Source organism: Elgaria multicarinata, chromosome 2 (genome assembly GCF_023053635.1).
Source record: "Elgaria multicarinata webbii isolate HBS135686 ecotype San Diego chromosome 2, rElgMul1.1.pri, whole genome shotgun sequence".
Lineage (NCBI taxonomy): Eukaryota > Metazoa > Chordata > Lepidosauria > Squamata > Anguidae > Elgaria > Elgaria multicarinata.
In genome coordinates this window covers 78,306,709-78,328,174 of record NC_086172.1, presented here as the reverse complement: position 1 = coordinate 78,328,174, position 21,466 = coordinate 78,306,709, and the positions used below count along the sequence as shown (strand labels likewise).

General features: G+C 44.7%; 2 protein-coding genes across 2 annotated transcripts; both read left to right on the top strand.

Moving 5' to 3' along the window:
- Positions 1–3,456: 3,456 nt before the first annotated feature.
- Positions 3,457–8,173, top strand: LOC134393319 (glycine N-acyltransferase-like protein 3). Its single transcript, XM_063118349.1, has 5 exons — positions 3,457–3,534; positions 3,905–4,012; positions 4,328–4,454; positions 7,178–7,298; positions 7,771–8,173. Exons 1-5 carry the CDS (start codon positions 3,457–3,459, stop codon positions 8,171–8,173), a joined length of 837 nt encoding a protein of 278 aa, XP_062974419.1.
- Positions 8,174–15,647: 7,474 nt separating this feature from the next.
- On the top strand, positions 15,648–20,116 carry LOC134393317 (glycine N-acyltransferase-like protein 3). The gene is made up of 5 exons (XM_063118348.1): positions 15,648–15,725; positions 16,096–16,203; positions 16,515–16,641; positions 18,759–18,879; positions 19,714–20,116. Exons 1-5 carry the CDS (start codon positions 15,648–15,650, stop codon positions 20,114–20,116), a joined length of 837 nt encoding a protein of 278 aa, XP_062974418.1.
- Positions 20,117–21,466: the final 1,350 nt, after the last annotated feature.

Here is a 21,466-nt window from a genome sequence, read left to right as displayed (position 1 = left end):
AAATGTAATAAAAGAATAATTGATCATTGGTTCATCACAGACACCATTATACAGTGGTTTTGTTCATCCCAAGTCAACCACTTCTCTCACCGGGCCTCAAATGGTTGTGCAGTCAACCCCAAAATGGGAGGAAACAATGCATTTGCTCTTGAAATATTAGTGCATATTTCTGAGAACCAATGCCAAGACATTCTTAATTCCTCCTCCTCCCTCCCAATCCCCTTTCCTTTTGTGTCATGTATTTTAGATTGTAAGCCTGTGGGTAGGGACTGTCAAGAAATACTTTTGTAAGCCGCCATGAGAGCCTTTTTTGGCTGAATGGAGGCATAAAAATCCTTAAATAAATAAAATAAATAAATCCCTTGAGCAGCTTAGTGCAATAAACTATGCAGCGATTAAACCCAGTACATGCCGTGTGTGAAACGCAGTACAAACTAATGTTAACGCAGAGGTGCCTGGATCAAAAATTAGGGATGTGCTCCGCTCCGATTAGGAGCGTAGAAGCAGTAGCGGATTGGCCTGCTCCGCCTTACCCAGAGGCGGAGTAGGAGCGGACCGCGGACCCCCTAGAAGCAAGGCGAAGAGAAGCGACCATTTTTCGGAGCTCCGAGTTCAGGCGGAGCGCTCCGGTCGCCATCTTGAAAACATTTCGCCATAGGATTGCATTGCGGCAAATAATCGCGCATAACTACGTTGTTTTTGAAGCTATCATTCTGGAAATTCTTGTGCACAGAGAGTCGTGGATGGGGGTCATTTTGAGACCACTCTCAACTTTCTGCGTTGTCTGGGTCGCGGGCTATATTTTTGTGAAAATCGGGTCAACTGCGCGGCTCAAACTGCGTTTTCGGCTTTTCGCCCATAGGATTGCATTGAGGGAAAGAATCGGGGATAACTGGGGGGGGGTTTAAGCTATCGTTCTGAAAATTCTTGTGCACAGAGAGTCGTGGATGGGGGTCATTTTGAGACCACTCTCAACTTTCTGCATCGTACGGGTTGCGGGCTATATTTTTGTGAAAATCGGGTCAACCGCGCGGCTCAAACTGCGTTTTCGGCTTTTCGCCCATAGGATTGCATTGAGGGAAAGAATCGGGGATAACTGGGGGGGGGGGTTTAAGCTATCGTTCTGAAAATTCTTGTGCACAGAGAGTCGTGGATGGGGGTCATTTTGAGACCACTCTCAACTTTCTGCATCGTACGGGTCGCGGGCTAGACGTTTTTAAAAAATCGGCGGGAAAAATACCTTTTTCAAAGGGCTGAGGGGCAGAGTCAGCTCCCGGTCATGATGATCCCAAAGTTGGAGGAGGGCATAGGCAAAACAGGTAACTTGGGATTCTGGGAAACTTCTCTTTCTTCATCTGAACGGGCTTTTCCCCGTGTTTTTTAACACAGTAGCCCCACCAAATGCACAAACACAACCTGAAATCATATACTAAGCCAAGAATAAGAGATAGAAACACAGCACTGCTCCCCACCCTAACCTTGGGGAACAACTGAATCGATGTGGTGCAAGGGGATGAGCTCCCCTAGGGCATCTCATCGTGGACGTGCCCCCACTCTCTCCTGCACTGGAAGGCCATTAGAGCCTTCCAAAGAGAGTAAAACGGTGGAGCAATGCCTATCATGAGTTGAAGTGAATGGTCACTTTTCAGTGGTGGAGCAATGCCTGTTCTGAGTTGAAGTGAGCGTTTTACTTCTTCTCAGAGCTGTGGCTGTCAGTGTCTTGAACTGGCAGCTACTTCCCCCTCCCCCGGGCACGTCCCCCTATTGCTGGTAAAAGACAGATATAGCCTTTTAAAAAAAGTTCTTCTTGTTGTTTATTGAGCAACACTGCTGCTTTTAATTCCACCCCTCCTTTGTTTATTGATTGATTTATTCCATTTTATATGCATTACTGGCTTATCCTTGGCTCACTTCCTTATGCCCCCAGAAATGCCAGCTGCATGCCTGCCTGCCTTCCCTCCCTCCTCCCCTGCCCACCTCGCAGGGATGTTGTGTGTGGGGTGCCCGATTTTCAAAAATTCGCCAAAAATCAGGGGATGATGGGATTGCTTTGAAACTTGGCGTGCGTGTGTATATCCCCATGAGGTGTCATGGTGCCAAACATGAGGTTTCTAACTTGAACAGAAAAAAAGTTGTATAATTTTTTAGCTTTCAATGCAAGCCTATGGGGGGGGGAAACGGAGCTCCGGATCCGGATCCGGAGCTCCGGGCGGAGCGGAGCGGAAGTGGGCGGAGCGGCCCGATCCGGAAAATGGTGGATCTGCAAGTGAAGCGGAGCGGGGGGTCTGTGCACACCCCTATCAAAAATGCCTTTTCCTTGAGAGGGGTTTCCAGGATCATTGAACTGTACCACGGCTAGGTATCATGGCACAGTTCTCCAGCAGGAGTTGAAGCTTCCTGGCCTCCTCCATACCACACCCTAGAGTCAGTCTCATTCACTTTCCCCTCCAGCATATGAGAGGTTGAGGCCAACAGGAGCTTCCCTTAAAAGAAGCAGTTATCTGCAGTTCTTAAGAAGCAAACTCATCCCATCTTTACTGAGGGACACAGTCAATTATTCTGTGTCATTTGGATTCCTTCCCACAAGGCCCTTGGCTACAACCGAAGGCAAGGGTCTGTTAATGGTTCATTCATTCTAGAATATATTTCCAAGAATCCACCGCCCTCCAGAGCTATGCACTTCCTAAAGAGATCTGTTGGGACAAGACACTGATACAGTGGGGTTGTGATGCTACTTTGGTTTCTTATTTCTGATCTTTTCTTCTCACTAAGAAGACCTTGGTGACTGGAGGTGAGCAGCTGACCTTGTGATAGAGCATTTGTAGTTCATAAGAGAATGTCTTTGTGTTGAACTGGAAGGGTGGAGGAAGCGGGGTTCTGTTACTGTTGGGAGCACAGGAACAGTACCAGGTTGATCCTGTTAACACAGGGGTTCCTTTAGTATGTAATTTCAGTAAGATAGAACACTTGCCAGTTTGGGGATTACAGCGAGGCACAGAACTGCTCTCTCTGAGCTTTTCTAAATGAGCAATTGATTGGCCACTCATGGAAGTTTGTGGGTCAATTTAACAATATCATCACTGTCTGGGACGTCACCCATGCTATCCCCCAGGAATATCAGTTTTTAAAGGAATGGAGATAATGTGTTATTATCTGAATTATTGAGGGATTCTCTTGAGATCTCGCAGTGTGTAATGTTGGCATTGCATTATAATTCCACCACTAGATGATGCTATCACATTCAACACAATGGAACCTTTTCAAGAAGGGATGTTTTTAATTGAAAATCATGTGGTCACGTGTAAAGGAACATGTCGTGATGGTGGGAAGATTATGGCAGATGAAAGCCCCAATAAGGCTGCAGGATTTTTCCTGTGTGCAGAAAAATTCTCTCTGTCTCTCTCTCACACATAGGTGTTATCCATCCACTGGTCTTCAGCTTCCATCTCCCAAATCATGTTGATCCTAACCTGTCCTTCCAAGTTGCGGCTATTGGAGGGGCTGCTGAGGAAGAACCTCCCTCAGGCACTTGCGGTAATCTCTTGAGCCATGTAATCTGGGTGATAAACAAGGGCTGTGGGCCAGACTCCTGCCATTACCTGCTACCATTCTAAAACTCCACATTCAGCATCTGTGGTCAAATTTACACTTTACATTTTTGTAGGTGTGCATTTGGGGGTGGGGTGGGGTTAGTGCAAGCAATAAGTACATGAAAACATGGCCCCGTGGATCCTATGAATTCCTAAATTTTGTTCAATAGGACCCAAACAGACACTGGGGGATAATACAGCAGATCGAAGTCTGAATTAGACTCCGCTCGACTGATTCGCTCCCCACACGTTGGTCTCGGACTGCCTCCTTCAACTGCACCGCAGCACCAGCCCTGACATGTGACTCTCAACAGGTCCATGGCGCAGTAATGAACATAAACCGTGGGAACCCAGTGGGCCATGAGGTGATTGTGGATTCATGGCCAGAGTTCAAAGCTGTCCTCACCCGGCCACGCAGAGAGGTAATAGACTTTGGGGGTCTTGTAAAATAGACTATATGGGATGTCAGCATATTGTGCTGAGGCCTTCGTGAAATCCGTGTCAGATTGGATGAGGGAGGGGGGAATAGCAGGTGAGCCTTTTCCCTCTGGTTCATCTGCACTTTAAGAAAAGCTTTACCAGCTAAAATGGTTGAGTGGCAGGTGACTGTTAAGCACAGGAGTCCTGCTGGGGAAAAACATTGGGAACTGTAGGAGAACCGAGTTAGCTTGGGGAAGGGCAGGAAGGCTATGTTCATCATCAAGAGATTACCTGGGAGCTCTATGGTTCTTTTTTAGGTTGCCTCAGATGACTCAGATATGTACTCCAATGTTTACGCAGCATTTTTCCATGATCGTGATGTCTACCGGACACTATTGCTGGACACGGATGCCGTTAACTGGGCCCAAACTTTGCGTATCCATGGTAACAGGCAGTTCCTTCTAAGGGAAGAACTAAGACGACCCATTAAAGGCTGTGTTTGCTCTGATGGGTCTATAGCTTGGGCCGATGGAATAATATTCCCTCTTCTAATTATGATGCCATCATATTATTAAAGTTCCTCGAACACTGGGTTCTATAGAGTCATTAGATTAAGAATTTACAACCCCTCAGGGCTGTTTCTAGGGAGAGGAAAAGTTGCTGCCTCCTCCTCTTGCCGTAGTCTCACGGGGGATGGTGGTGGTGGAATGGGAGAGGGCTGGATGACCTCCTTAAAGCCTGCGCTTGCTCTTTGGCATGGGGATTATCTGGCGTAACCCCGCAGAAGCGAAAGCATGGAGTTGTGGGGGGAGGTCAGTAGCAACTCGGTGCCGTGAAGATAGCCCCCTGGTGTTGCGGCTGCAAAATGTTTCCTTCATCTTACAAGTTGTACATAGTGGCCAACATGCACACCCTTTCCTGGCACCACAGCTCCAACTGAACTGTTATGCCAGTGCTCAGTTGCTGCTGGATCACAGCATGCACTCGTTTGAAGGGGCCAGCCTGACCTGAGATCCCCAGAACACACCCATCCTAGATGCTTTACCACAGGGATCACCTGACTGAGGAGGGCAGTACTGGAGGGAAGCATTTTGGTGACCTCCAGAAAGGGCTTCAGGACCAGCTGCAATATGGCATCCCACCACTGCTTTGATACAGCCAATGAGCTCCATCCCACCTACATTTTTTCCTGGTATGCGCCCTCGATTTTGACCTCCATTTCATTAGCGGGGCAAGCGCTGGTCCCTTTCACAATCATCACTATACCGGGGGACTCTCTTTTCACTTGTTTGCTATCCTGCTATTACACCCACTCCACCCTGCCCCTTCTCCTTCCCTCTCCAGTTCATTGGTTCTTGTTGGGTGATGGACATGGATGCCTCCACTCAGGACCTTATTTATGTATTTATACAGAGAGTTCCGAACATTGGAGTGATCACAATGGTTAAAATTTGGGAAGTCACAGGCAGGACTTCCTTATGTCACAGAAGTTCCCAAAGTGTTTGGGAAGTGCTGGGGGCAGGGAGCAAAGAGGACTTTAAGCCAAATGCAGAGTCCTCCTAACAACGTAGGGGTGACTTTCTTCACCACCTCTTTGCTTAACGTCAAGCCAGCTTCCCAGCTTTCACACACTCTTTTCCCCAGGCCTTGTTGGAAAAGCATCGCCAAGACTGCCCCCCCCCCACTTCTTCAGCTTTTAAAGACCTCAGCACATCCCCCGTTTTCACGCTCCACACCCGTTATTTTATCCCCCGCTCTCCCAATCCCAATTAATAACACTTAACAACATAGGATCACTGCATCCGTTCTTCCCAACCAAAGTCCCAACAAAACAATCAACAACTTTGTAGGTAACCACGGAAAATCCCAGACCCATCAGCCAATGTGATGGGTGTAACTAAAAGGCTTACAGCTCCCTCGTTTTTTAAGATAAAGAGATGAACCATGGCACCATGATAGCTCTTAAATAGGGCTTTAAGCATGCCAAGGTTGAACAATATCCCTTTATTAGTTGATTTTTTTTAAAAAAAATATCCTTCAAGCTGCATAAACACACACACACACCTCTGATTCTGCATCAACCCACCCCTGCACATTTATGGAGGGAGCTTTTATCTTCCATAAATGTGCAGGTTTGGATTAACACAGAATCAGAGGTGTGTGTGTTTATGTGGCGAACGGTTTTTTAAAAATAAATTCATAAAAAATCAACCGATGAAGAGCTCTCATTCAAGCTTGGCATGCCTAAATCCCTAGTTAAGAGCTATCATGGTGCCAATTTTTATCTCTTTATATTTAAAAATGACAGTGGGTTTGTTTGTTTTTTAATAAATTAAAACCTCAAAATTAAAAAAAAATCCTAAATATTAAGAGATGAATAGATCAGCTTCAAACTTGGCATGTCCAAAGCTCTACTTAAGAGCTACAATGGTGCCAAGTTTCATCACTTTATCTTTAAAAATGAGGGAGCTGTAAGCATTTCGGTTAATTCCCATTTACTGTAATTTTGTGGCAGAGAAGACCCGCTCTGCACACCTCTATTGTCTAGTTTTAAAACATTTTGTTCACTGGATGCCATTTCTCCAGGCAATGAGGGTGGGGTTGGAGCAGCGAAAATCCGTTCAACTGACTCAGCACAAGCCGGGATGCTGGAGAATAAGAACTGCCCCGGCCTCCTATTTCATCAGCAAGACCTTTCAAAGCTCACACACCCAACAAAGGACATGGCCCAAGCAATACACAGGGATGGCAGAGCGCTTTAATCCTGCATGGAGGAAATAAACTGCACTTCCCCCGCTCTAGGGAAACACAAAAAATGGAGGGGAAGAGGCAGGGTGACTGCAAGACAGTCATGATGTCATGTGAATACCGCGCTGCAAAACAGCAAGCCAGGCATGTCGACAGTGTGATAAAACACTGGTGTGATGGAGCCCAAGGTTCACAAGGGTACAAACCACACAAACCACCAAGATGCCAATCAGGATCACCACCCATCCTACAGTTTACTTTAAAATAGTGTCATGTCTAGTTTGGATCTCACAGGAGCTGTTGAGCAAGACCACTTGGATACATGCATCTAGCAACACCCTGCCCATCCTCCCAGAGCGAACACACGGATGGGCACACTCCCTACTCTTGGTGACTGGATATTTTATGGCTCCCTGCAGGGCACCAAGATGGGATACATGAAGTATCCCAAGATGCCGCCATTGTCAAGAAAGCACAGTTGTCAGCAACTCCCCACTTCACCTACCTGTCTCCCATCCCAGAAAGGCCACCTGAGTATCAGTAAGTGCCCCTCTTGCTTCACCCCTACACACTTTTCTTTGGGTCGAGGTGCTGTTGGAGTACTGGGTAAGCTGTGGTTGCTCCCAGTTGGAGAATCTCCATTGTCAAGGTGTCTGTGGTTAAGCCCAACATTCGCCCCTTAGTTTGCCTTCTCATGGCTGCTGTACCAGTCAAGTGTCAAGGCAGCAGCATTTCCAGAGGTGAGAGAGAAATTTTCCACACAAGGCTGTTAATTGGCTGTGTCTACTTCCAGTTTCGTCACAGAATTTACATCTGAGCACTGCACAGAAAGCATTTCCTTTCCATGACTTCTAGGTGGCACTGTGGTATAGCTGAATAGCACAAATACAAAAGTGAAAAAGTGTTTTCTTTGACTTTTACAATTAAATACTACATTTGGTCTGAACCAGCAAGGTAGTCCTTGGGTACTTATGTTCACCTCTCCCTTATGCTCACCTCTCTGCTCTTCCAGGCTAGATCCCGGCTTCACATTTTCCTCCTTGAATAACTCCCATGTCGATCTGCTGAATGAAACCTGGGCCTACGGGGGCAATGAACAAAGCCGCAGGTACCTTGCCACCATGTTGCGGAGCTTCCCCAGTGCCTGCATCCTGGACGACAGAGGTCAGCCTATCAGCTGGGGCATGATGGATCCTCTTGGTGCAATGGGAAATGGCTACACCCTTCCATCACACCGTGGGAAGGGCTATTCAACCGTGCTGAGCCAGGTACTGGCCATGCAAGTCCATGCAGCTGGCTATCCTCTGTATGGCAATGTTGCTCTAGCCAATGTCTATATGCAGAAACTGGCAGAAAAACAAGGCAAAACCAAATTATCTGAGTTGTGTTATATCTGTATCCATTCTGCAACTTAACCACCCCTCCCCTCCATCTTGGACGCCACCAGCACTCTGAATGACACACCCACACTCATTTGCCTGTTTTGTCAGCTATTTACTTTGTCTTATGCCCAGGTGATTCTCCTTTCTTTTCAATGCCCTTTCCTTCCTTCCCTAACGTGTTGTGTATACCTTTAGTTTGTGAGCCTGCGATGTTTCTCATTTTTGTACAATACCAAGCCTATGTACAGTAGGTGCTAAACAAAGAGCTTTATCACACCAGCGTCATACTCCCATATGTACCTGCCTCCTCCCATATGTACCTGCCCGGACCTTAAGATCATCTACAGGGGCCCTCCTCCTTGAGCCCCTGCCAAAGGAAGTGAGGCAGGTGGCTACTAGGAGGAGGGCTTTCTCTGCTGTGGCACCCCGGCTGTGGAATGAGCTCCCCAGAGAGGTCCGCCTGGCGCCTACACTGTACTCCTTTCGTTGCCTTTTTATTCTCTCAGACCTTTTTATTCTCTCAGTATTTTAACACTTAATTTTAACAAATTTACATTTTACTGTTTTCACTCTGTATTTTAATCTTATATCAATTTTGCTGCGTGGTTTTATCCTGGTTGTGCTTCTTATACTGTATTTTGTATTTGTGCTTTTAACCTGTTGGTTGTTTTATTATGGTTTTAATTTTTGTGAACTGCCCAGAGAGCTTTGGCTATTGGGCGGTATAAAAATGTAATAAATAAATAAATACTGTGCAATCACTGTGAATTGATTGCAAAGGACTCTGAAGTTTTTTAGTTTATAATCTGCTTTTATTGTGAAGTACTCCCATGCATCCTGCTTTAATTCTGCTATAAAGGCAAAAGATTCACTATATTTTGCTACTAGTTTTCGAGCGTATCATCCGAGCGGCCACTGGGGCACAGGAGCAGGATTTGAAGAAAAATTAAACAAATGCTTACATCTGCATAAGCTTTAAAGATAAAGATATCAAAATTGGCACAGTAATAGATATTAAGGAGAGCTTTAAGCATACCAAATTTGAATCGGATTGGGTCATCTGTTGATTTTTTAATGATTTTTTTACATTTCCCCCCTTAAACCCATTTCCTGGTATGCAAAGGATCTAGCCACCCGGTAGCAACAACAACAGTGACAGCTTAGCGCTGTAAGGGATAATTCAAGGTAAATAGGTACATGGGATGAAGCTCAAAATCATAAGCCATGACCCTATACCTACTACAGTAAACCCATAACCCCGCTATCACTGCCATGAGCCTTAACTCATCACGCAAGATCTTTGGAGATCTTGAATCCTGACCATATCTGTCAGTGGGAAGAACCTTGAGGTAGGACATATCATGGGGCCAAGGAACCTTCCCACACTTCCCTCCAGGGTGCCCAGCAACTCCGTTACAGCACTGCACACTGCTCCCTCCCTGCAACCTATCTCTCCCCTCCATCCTGGCATTTCCTGAGCCCCTCTTATAAATCAGTCTTTTTATGCTGCAGTTCAGATACATTACACCCAACATCCAAAATGATCAACCGCCACAGCAGGGGTCTAATGATACAATAAAGATAATTTCCTTTGATAAGTTTTGCCATGCATTCTGATGCCACGGCTCTGTTTGTGAAACAATTGGAAAACCTCTTGGAAAACCAAAAACAACGCCTTGTGCTATAAGTAACAATGTGGTGTGCCTGCCACATACCCAAAAGATGGGCTATTCACTGCCATGAAGTAAATGGAGCTGTAAAGACTAATTTCCTATCCCAGTGATGCACGTTTGCGCAGCCAAGCCTTGTCTTGACCACAGTGGAAGTCTGTGCAAAAGTCTATACTTGCCAGCTTTCAATGTCCAGTCCAGCATTTACAAAACTGAATATCAGGTCAGAAAGCTTTAGGGTGCTACGTTATATTGTGTTCTGGGAAACAGGGCCGTCAGTTTTAAGTAGTTGTGGTCAGTCACAAGCCGACTCCCGTCTACCACCAAAAGGTCTCCTCATCCTGTTATCAGATGATGAAGATCTCAAGTTCTGAGGCAAGTAGCACAATCTTACAATCACCAACATGTTTATAACTGACGTTAGCCACATTATAGAAAATACCAACATCAACATCATATGCATAAGCATCATAAATAATGCAATCAATACAAATAAGGAATTATTATTATTATTATTATTATTATTATTATTACCCGACCTTTTGCCCAATTCTGGGCCTCAGATATGATAAATATGAGACTATATCCCCAACTATACATGCAGCAACACCAAAGCGTGAATACTGTAAAATATTATACAGTTAAATAATTTGAAAAATATCTATTATTGATGTCCATCTTATCTCTTTATTAATAAATATAAATAAAAGCTAACCAACACTTCCTGAAAATAGTTATGCTCTATTTACTCTCAAGTGTATATATTCAATCAGTTTAGACATTTCAGCTGTTTTCCAAACTCTCACTTCTCATTCTTTTAAGGGATGTACCTTATTGAGCAATCCTACACTTACCCTACACCAGTCTGGAGATGCGCCACTGATACGCTGGCAGAACAGCTGCCCAATCTTTTGCCTGCAAAGCCCAGGAGCAGAGTGGCGGGGGCAGGGGGGAACGACACATGGAGAAAGACAAGCAAAATGGCAGAAAACAATGGACACGCCCACAGCATCCCTCGAATCTCCACCACAGCCCATGTGGACACAGAGGGGCTCCATCACACCTACTTTTTTTTCCTGGTTTGCCTCCGCATTTTCCACTTCCGTTTCATTAGCGCATCAAGCTAATGGTCTTTCTTTCACGTGTTTGTGGTATCACCACTGTACTGATGAAATCTCCTTTTGCTTGTTTGCTCTCGCACCCCACCCCTTCTGCTTCCCCCTCCAGTTCATTGGTTCTTGTTGATGGACATTCCCCTGCCCCTCGCTCTGGCTTTATTGTCTAGCATTTTACCGATTTAATGTTTCATCAGCTGGGTGCCATTTCTGTGGGCAATGAGAGTGAGGTTGGAGCAGCAAAAGTCTGTTCAACTGAGTCACCACAAGCCCGTTCATTCAACACAACGTGCTAGAGGAGAACTGCCCCACCCTTCTCTTTCATTAGCAAGACCTCCCTTCAAAGCACATGCCCCCAACAAAGGACATAGCACGAGGATGGCAATACATGGGGGCAGAAGAGTACTTTAATTCCACATGGAGGAAATAAGCTGGACTTCTCCCACTCCAGAAAAACACAGAAAATGGAGGGGAAGAGGGGTGACTGCAGAACAGGCATGACATCATGTGAGTACTGCACTGCAAAGCGGCAAACCAACATGATGAGAGTGTGATAAAACAGTGGTGTGATGGAGTCCAGAGGTAGCTAATCCCCAGAGCCAAGCATGAGCTGTGTTTGACATGTCTCTACGCCCTGAGCATGGAAACAGACATCCACGAAGCAACCAAAGACAATGGAGTCCTATGGCAGACTCTGAAAAACAGGCACAGAGATCTCAGTGAGGAGGATGCTAGTTCAAACGCCACCATGGACAAAAACAGATACATGCACAGCTTCAAGAGGAAAACACAATGTGGCTGTGAATTGGCAGTTGCAGCTGCATCATGTGTCCAAAGGCGACACATGGCCAATGAAGAATATAAGGCTGGAAAATGAGGACAGATCTACAGGAGGATTTACCAGTCATTTGTGAAGGGATTCACACCTTCTACCCATTTCCAAAAAAGGCGAGGAGTGTGAAACTTGAAGTATGGAGATGTAATAAAAGAATAACTGATAATCACAGACACCATTATACCATGGTTAACAATTTCACTCACCAAGCCCCAAATAGTTGTGTGGTCAACCCCAAAATGGGAGGGCTCAAAGCAACTCAATTAAATATTGGTGCATATATCTAGGAACCAAAGCCAACACATTCTTAAGCAGCCTCTGAGCAGCTTAGAGTAGGGTGACCATATGACCGGATTTGCCCGGAAGGTGGAGGGGAAATCCGGATTTTTCCAAAGGGCAGCTCTAATGGGAATTAACTAAAATGCTTATAACTCCGTCATTTTTTAAGATAAAGACATGAAACTTGGCACGATCATAGCTCTTAGGAAGAGCTTTAGTCATACCAAATTTGAAACAGATCCGTTCATCCATTGGTTTTTTAGTTTTTTAAAAAATTGAGGTTTTAAAATTATTATTTTTAAAATTGTCATTTTTAAAGATAAAGAGATGAAACTTTGCACCATGATAGGATTTAGGTAGAGCTTTAGCCACACCAAATTTGAAACAGATCTGTTCATCCATTGATTTTTTAGGATTTTTAGGATTTTTTTTAAAATTGAGGTTTTTAAATTATTATTTTTAAACCATCGTTTTTAAAGATAAAGAGCTGAAAGTTGGCACCATGATAGCTTTTAGGTAGAGCTTTAGCTATACCAAATTTGAAACAGATCTGTTTATCCATTGATTTTTAGAATTTTTTTAAATTTGAGGATTTAATTTTTAAAAAATATATATATTATTTTTAAAGATAAAGAGATGAAACTTGGCACCATGATTGCTCTTAACAAGGACTTTAGCTATGCCAAGTTTGAAACAGATCTGTCCATCCATTGAGTTTTAGGATTTTTTTAAAAGTTTGAGGTTTTAAAATTATTATTTTTAAATGACATTTTTAAAAGATAAAGGGCTGAAAGTTGGCACCATGATAGCTCTTAAGGAGAGATTTAGCCATGCCATGTTTGAATCATCTGTTCATCCATTTTTAAAGGATTTTTTTAGAAGTTCAAAGTTTTAAAATTATTGTGTTTTAAAACTGCTGGAGCCATATCCTTCGAACTCAGGTTGTCAAACCTCCTCTTTGGGGTTTTGCATATTGAGCAGTTTCAGCCCTTGGCATTAAGGGGATCTCCAGTCTTTAGGTAAACTGCCACAACACCCACCCTAATGTTAGAGTAGAGAAACTTGTGACAATTATACACAAGCTTTTTTAAAAAATTGAAATTAAAAAAAGCCAGCCATCCAGCTGGCCAGTAGCAAACCCTGTTAACAACAACAGCAGCTTGCAATGAGTGAAGACACAAAGATATTTGAGGGAAGGGGAGACTATCACACAAAGCATAGCAAAAGCTTCAAAGTACAGCAAAACCTACAAAAGTAGGAGTGAGTGAAGTGAATTTCAGATACATTGAATCTCTCACTTGTTCTTTATTTCAGTGATTTTAACATTAAGATGCTATGTAGAACAGATTTGTCTTAAATGTGTGCTGTAAAATCAGACATGTGACCAAGGCTATGTTCGGGTGGGCACGCCCCCTTGGTGCTGGACACGCCTGTGGCGTTACACCCCACAAGTCAATTCCAAATGTATGTCTGCGGTTTGTAAGTCTGTGGTTTTTAGAATGTTGGCCTGAGTGGGCGGAGTTAGAATGTCTTGGGAGGGGGGAGGAGTGATATATAAGGGAATGACTGAGGGGATTGAAAAAACTTTTCAGGGAGACTTGTTAGGTACTCTTAGAGTCTGTAGTGCTCTCTGTGTTTATGGTACTTAAGTTCTGGGAAATGTGAGGGTCAGTGTAGTGAGTGGTGTCTTTAGAGTGTGGTGTGCACGTAGTGGATGTATATTAATCAATACTGAGAATAAAGAAAGTTCAAGGATGATTGTGTGAGAAAAAGGAAAGCGCGTATGTGAATGAGTGACAGGATTGTATGAAAAGTTTCAAAAAGGTTTTTAATTGTTTTATTTGAAACAAAGCTTGTGAACTTTTAAAAATAAATGTTGATTGTTTTGTTTTTAAACTACCACAAAAATCCCACGTGTCTGTTTGGCATTTATCATCTTAAGTTTACACATATAACAACCACTCTGACAATCATTCACCTAAGCAGATATAACTCACAGCGCATTATTATATATATTAAAATCCTTCTCCATTTTAACCCCTTTCTCCACATAGTTTGGAGGAAGGTGGTTTTTATCCCTTGCCTTAGGCATATCAAGCGGTGGTGCTTGGCTTGAGCAGGGAGTAGCTGCAGCTGGGTCTGGTGTTCAGAGCCTGTGTCGCCCCATAATAAGTGGTGGCACCTGTGAGGTCTGGTGTTCAGAGCCTGTGTCGTGACAAATTACATGCCCTCTTGGGGGCCGGCCATGTTGTCCTCCTTTTTGGTTTCCAAAATATGGTCACCCTAGCTTAGAGCAAACATCAGCGACTAACCCTCGTACATGCGCCTGGATCAAAAATTCCTTTTCCCAGAGAGAGGTTTCCCTGGGATTATTGAAATATACAGCGGCTAAGTATCATGCCACAGTTCTCCAGCAGGAGTTGAAGCTTCCTGGCCTTCTCCATACCACACTCTGGAGTCATCCTCCTAGAGGCATTCAAGATGCAGCTGGATAGCTAACTTTCAAGCATGCTTTAAGGTGGATTCCTTCATTCAGCAGGGGGTTGGACTCAATGGGCCCCTTCCAACTCTACTATTCTATGATTTTCTCCTCCATCATATGAGAGGCTGAGGACAGCAGGAGCTTCCCTTAAAACAAGAAGTTATCTGCAGTTCTTAAGAAGCAGACCCATCCCATCTTTACTGAGGGACACAGTCAATTATTCTGTGTCATTTGGATTCCTTCCCACAAGGCCCTTGGCTACAACCCAAGGCAAGGGTCTGTTAATGGTTCATTTATTCTAGAATATATTTCCAAGAATCCACCGCCCTCCAGAGCTACGCACTTCCTAAGGAGATCTGTTGGGACAAGACACTGATAAAGTGGGGTTGTGTTGCTACATTGGTTTCTTATTTCTGATCTTTTCTTCTCACTAAGAAGACCTTGGTGACTGGAGGTGAGCAGCTGACCTTGTGATAGAGCATTTGTAGTTCATAAGAGAATGTCTTTGTGTTGAGCTGGAATGGTGGAGGAAGCGGGGTTCTGTTACTGTTGGGAGCACAGGAGCAGTACCAAGTTGTTCCTGTTAACACAGGGGTTACCTTAGTATGTAATTTCAGTGAGATAGAACACTTCCTGGTTTGGGAATTACAGCAAGGCACAGAACTGCTCTCTCTGAGCTTTTCTAAACGAGCAATTTATTGCACGTTCATGATTGGGCTCTCATGGAAGTTCGTGGTTCCATTTCACGATATCATCAATGTCCAGGACGTCTCCCATGTTATCCCCCAGGAATATCAGTCTTTAAAGGAATGGAGATAATGCAGTATTATCTGGGATATTGTGGGATTATCGGCATTGCTCTAAAATTCCGCCACTAGATGGTGCTGTCTCATTTAACACAATGGAACCTTTTCAAGAAGGGATGTTTTTAATTGAAAATCATGTGGTCACATGTAAAGGAGCATGTCATGATGGTGGGAAGATTATGGCAGATGAAAGCCCCAATAAGGCTGCAGGATTTTTCCTGTGTGCAGAAAAATTCTCTCTGTCTCTCTCTCACACATAGGAGTTATCCATCCACCCTGTTTCTACTGGTACCTGGTCATCAGCTTCCATCCCCCAAATCATGTTGATCCTAACCTGTCCTTCCAAGTTGCGGCTATTGGAGGGGCTGCTAAGGAAGAACCTCCCTCGGGCACTTGCGGTAATCTCTTGAGCCATGTAATCTGGGTGATAAACAAGGGCTGTGGGCTAGACTCCTGCCATTACCTGCTACCATTCTAAAACTCCACATTCAGCATCTGTGGTCAAATTTACACTTTACATTTTTGTAGGTGTGCATTTGGGAGTGGGGTGGGGTTAGTGCAAGCAATAAGTACATGAAAACATGGCCCCGTGGATCCTATGAATTCCTACATTTTGTTCAATAGGACCCAAACAGACACTGGGGGATAATACAGCAGATCGAAGTCTGAATTAGACTCCGCTCGACTGATTCGCTCCCCACACGTTGGTCTCGGACTGCCTCCTTCAACTGCACCGCAGCACCAGCCCTGACATGTGACTCTCAACAGGTCCATGGCGCAGTAATGAACATAAACCGTGGGAACCCAGTGGGCCATGAGGTGATTGTGGATTCATGGCCAGAGTTCAAAGCTGTCCTCACCCGGCCACGCAGAGAGGTAATAGACTTTGGGGGTCTTGTAAAATAGACTATATGGGGTGTCAGCATATTGTGCTGAGGCCTTCGTGAAATCCGTGTCAGATTGGATGAGGGAGGGGGAATAGCAGGTGAGCCTTTTCCCTCTGGTTCATCTGCACTTTAAGAAAAGCTTTACCAGCTAAAATGGTTGAGTGGCAGGTGACTGTTAAGCACAGGAGTCCTGCCAGGGAAAAACATTGGCAATTGTAGGAGAACCGAGTTAGCTTGGGGAAGGGCAGGAAGGCTATGTTCATCAACAGATTACCTCGGAGCTTTATGGTTCTTTTTTAGGTTGCCTCAGATGATTCAGATCAGTACTCCAATGTTTATGCAGCATTTTTCCATGGTCGTGATGCCTACCGGACACTATTGCTGGACACGGATGCTGTTAACTGGGCCCAAACCTTGCGTATCCATGGTAACAGGCAGTTCCTTCTAAGGGAAGAACTAAGATGACCCATCAAAGGCTGTGTTTGTTCTTCTTTTTTAATTTTAACAATTTTATTATTTTCTACAGAAAGCAAAGCACAAGGAGAAAAGGGGAAAGGGAAGAAACAAAACATTACATAACATCTGTAGCTTGGGCCGATGGAATAATATTCCCTCTTTAAAGTTCCTCGAACACTGGGTTCTATAGAGTAATTAGATTAAGAATTTACAACCCCTGAGGGCCATTTCTAGGGAGAGGCAAAGTGGCTGCTTGCCTAGGGGGGCCAAGAGATCCAGGGCACCAAACAACCCCCAGGCAGGCAGCAGCAGTAGCGGAAGCAGTCTGGGGGAAACTTGGCATTCAGTAAAGGAAAGTGGTGCCCTGGCCACTCCAGGCTGCTGCCACATGCCGTTTTAATTCACAGTACTCACTTAGGGTGCTTCCAGATGAGGCTTTTATTGTGCAGGCACCCTGCCCCACTCATGGAATTGTATAGGGCAGCCCAGTCAACGTTGCCTTCCACTTGTCACCCTGCCATATTTTCCTACTATTTCATCTATCTCTTTTCTTACCTTAAAAAGAAGCACTTAAGGAGAAAAAGACGGAGTAGTTGAACAGTGTCATTTGATGAGAAGCACTAGGAGCCCTTTCTCTGGCATCATTGTCCTCTTTAATGCCAATTTGAATTTACTGTTCCCTGAACAACAGTACATCTAACCTGCCTCTCTTGCCAGCTTGTGTTTTCGGTGCCTTGCGTCCTCTTGTAGTTATGGGAGGCATACAGGTCAATCCACCATGCTATTCCCCTTAGGAAAACTGGAATCCAGTTCTTGCTCATTTCTGTCTGTCTTTCCGTGTTTCACGTTATTGTCCTTCTTATAACTTTAATTTTATTTAATTTATTTTAATTAAATGCAGTTAGTTAAATGCAGCTATTATACATCGCTGTTCTGACTCATGTAGTGTAGGTGCACGTTCCTATTTTCCTGGGCCTTTGTCATCTTCTACAGCAACAGAACCTGCCACCACATGCTCGGGGCTGTCTTGATGTTTTCTTTGCCCCGGGGTGGCTCCGAATCTACGTGGTATCAGTTACATGATGCAGGCGCACATTCAAAGCCACTCTGGGGCAAAGAACCAAAGATGCTTGGCTGAAAAGTTGGGGGCTTACTCTGACTTTTCCAGCAAAAGAGAGGGCAGCCCAGCTCTTCCACTGGTCTGTCCTTGCCTCAGAGGTTCTCTGGGGGTGTCCCCAGTGGGTGGCGACCTCCAATTGGTTGCCTTCTGTCTGGGCAAAAGGCAGGGGCAGGCCGGCGAATGGAATGGATGCCGGAACGCCTCACTTCTTCCCCTGAGCTGCCTCCTCCTCCTCCTCAAATAAATTATCCCCACCTCCCGAGCTGCTACCACCTCTGCCTCTGCCTCACTCCAGTCTCAGGGAGGGATGGGGGAGGAAGCAGATGCCCCCCCTAAAACCCATGCTTGCTCATTGGCATGGGGATTATCTGGTGCAACCCCACACAGGAGTGAAAGTGCAGGGTGCCAACTCAGTGCCCCAGCTGCAATATGGCATCCCACCACTGCTTAGACACAGCCAATGTTCACAAGGGTACAGCTGTGCCTCAGGCCCAACTAGATGCAATTGCATGATTATTATTTTTAAAAAAGAAATGGGATGGCAGGACCCCCAATCCAAATCAGGAGCTTGGCAGGAAAGTAGAGGGCTGTGTGTTGTGCCTCCACTGTGCTCCTGATCCAGACCAGCCACCAACAACACAACACACAGAACCTGTTATTGTCATTCAAAGCTTTTCTTCCAGTGCAAATAGCAGGCACGCCCTCCCCATCCGGATCTGAATGGCAGCAAGGGCAAAGGGTTAAAGCCCCCAAACCACACAACCCGCCAAGATGCCAATCAGGATCCCCAGCAGTCCTACAGTTTACTTTAAAATAGTGTCATGTTTAGATTGGATCTCATAGGAGCTGCTGAGCAAGACCACTTGGATATATGCATCTAGCAACACCCTGCCCAAACTCCTAGTGCAAACACACTGATGGACACACTCCCTTCTCTTGGTGACTGGATATTTTACTGCTCTCTGCAGGGCACCAGGATGGGATACATGAGGTATCCCAAGATGCCGCCATTGTCAAGAATGTACAATTGTCAGCAACTCCCTATTTCACCTACCTGGCTCCCATCCCAGAAAGGCCACCTGAGTATCAGTAAGTGCCCCTCTTGCTATCAAACACACACACACTTTTCTTTGGGTTGAGGTGTTGTTGAAGTACTGGGTATGCTGCGGTTGCTCCCACTGTGGTTCCTCCATTGTCAAGGTGTCCGTGATCAAGCCCAACATTCGCCCCTTAGTTTGCCTTCTCATGGTTGCTGTGACAGTCAAATGCCAAAGGCAGCAGCATTTTCAAAGTTGAGAGAGAACTTTTCCACACAAGGCTGTTAATTGGCTCTGCCTTCTTCCAGTTTCATTACAGAATTTACATTTGAGCACTGCACAGAAAGCATTTCCTTTCCTGTTTTTAAGTGACATGGCTTCTAGGTGGCACTGTGGTATAGCCGAATAACACAAATACACATAATTTTTGTGAACTGCCCAGAGAGCTCCGGCTATTGGGCAGTATAGAAATGTAATAAATAAATAAATAAATGTGGAAAAAAAGTGTTTTCTTTGACTTTTATAGTTAAATACTGTATTTTCTCTGTTTGGGCTAACCTGTAATGTGGGACTTAGAATCATAGAATAGCAGAGTTGGAAGGGGCCTACAAGGCCATTGAGTCCAACCCCCTGCTCTTACATTGCCTGAGTCCGTATATTTTTCCTACAGATAGTAGAAACAATTAGTTTGTGTTGGCATCATAGTCACCAAGAATGGAATCTGTTGTAAAGAGGCAGAATATCTATGATGATGCTGGGGGTAAACAACTGCCCTGCTTGGGAGCAACTCATGTTGGACTGGATAGACCTTTGGTCTGATCCAGCAAGGTAGTCCTTGGGTACTTATGTTCACCTCTCTCTTATGCTCACCTCTCTGCTCTTCCAGGCTAGATCCCGGCTTCACATTTTCCTCCTTGAATAACTCCCATGTTGATCTGCTGAATGAAACCTGGGCCTACGGGGGCAATGAACAAAGCCGCAGGTACCTTGCCACCATGTTGCGGAGCTTCCCCAGTGCCTGCATCCTGGACGACAGAGGTCAGCCTATCAGCTGGGCCATGATGGATCCTCTTGGTGCAATGGGAAATGGCTACACCCTTCCATCACACCGTGGAAAGGGCTATTCAACTGTGCTGAGCCAGGTACTGGCCATGCAAGTCCATGCAGCTGGCTATCCTCTGTATGGCAATGTTGCTCTAGCCAATGTCTATATGCAGAAACTGGCAGAAAAACAAGGCCAAACCAAATTATCTGAGTTGTGTTATATATGCATCCATTCTGCAGCTTAACCACCCCTCCCCTCCATCTTGGATGCCACCAGCACTCTGAATCTCACACACGCACACACACATCCATTTGCCTGTTTTGTCAGCTATTCCCTTTGGCTTATCCCCAAGTGATTCTCCTTTCTTTTGAATGGCCTTTCCTTCCTTCCCAAACGTGTTGTGTATACCTTTAGTTTGTGAGCCTGTAACGTTTCTCATTTTTGTACCATACCAAGCCTATTTAGGTGCTAAACAAAATCATAAGCCATGATCCTGTACCTACTACAGTAAACCCATCACACCACTATCACCGCCACGAGCCTCAACTCATTGGAGATCTTGAATCCTGACCATATCTGTCAGTGGGAAGAACCTTGAGGTAGGACATATCATGGAGCCAAGGAACCTTCCCACACTTCCCTCCAGGGTGCCCAGCAACCCCGTTACAGCACTGCACACTGCTCCCGCCCTGCAACCTATCTCTCCCCTCCATCCTGGCATTTCCTGAGCCCCTCTTATAAATCAGTCTTTTTATGCTGCAGTTCAGATACATTACACCCAACATCCAAAATGATCAACCGCCACAGCAGGGGTCTAATGATACAATAAAGATAATTGCCATGCATTCTGATGCCATGGCTCTGTTTGTGAAACAATTGGAAAACCTCTTGGAAAACAAAAAAACAACGCCTTGTGTTATAAGTAACAATGTGGTGTGCCTGCCACATACCCAAAAGATGGGCTATTCACTGCCATGAAGTAAATGGAGCTGTAAAGACTAATTTCCTATCCCAGTGATTCAAGTTTGCGCAGCCAAGCCTTGTCGTGACCACAGTGGAAGTCTGTGCAAAAGTCTATACTTGCCAGCTTTCAATGTCCAGTCCAGCATTTACTAAACTGAATATCAGGTCAGAAAGCTTTAGGGTGCTACGTTATATTGTGTTCTGGGAAACAGGGCCATCAGTTTTAAGTAGTTGTGGTCAGTCACAAGCCGACTCCCGTCTACCACCAAAAGGTCTCCTCATCCTGTTATCAGATGATGAAGATCTCAAGTTCTGAGGCAAGTAGCACAATCTTACAATCACCAACATGTTTATAACTGACGTTAGCCACATTATAGTAAATACCAACATCAACATCATATGCATAAGCATCATAAATAATGCAATCAATACAAATAAGGAATTATTATTATTATTATTATTATTATTATTATTATTATTATTACCCGACCTTTTGCCCAATTCTGGGCCTCAGATATGATAAATATGAGACTATATCCCAAACTATACATGCAGCAACACCAAAGCGTGAATACTGTAACATATTATACAATTAAATAATTTGAAAAATATCTATTATTGATGTCCATCT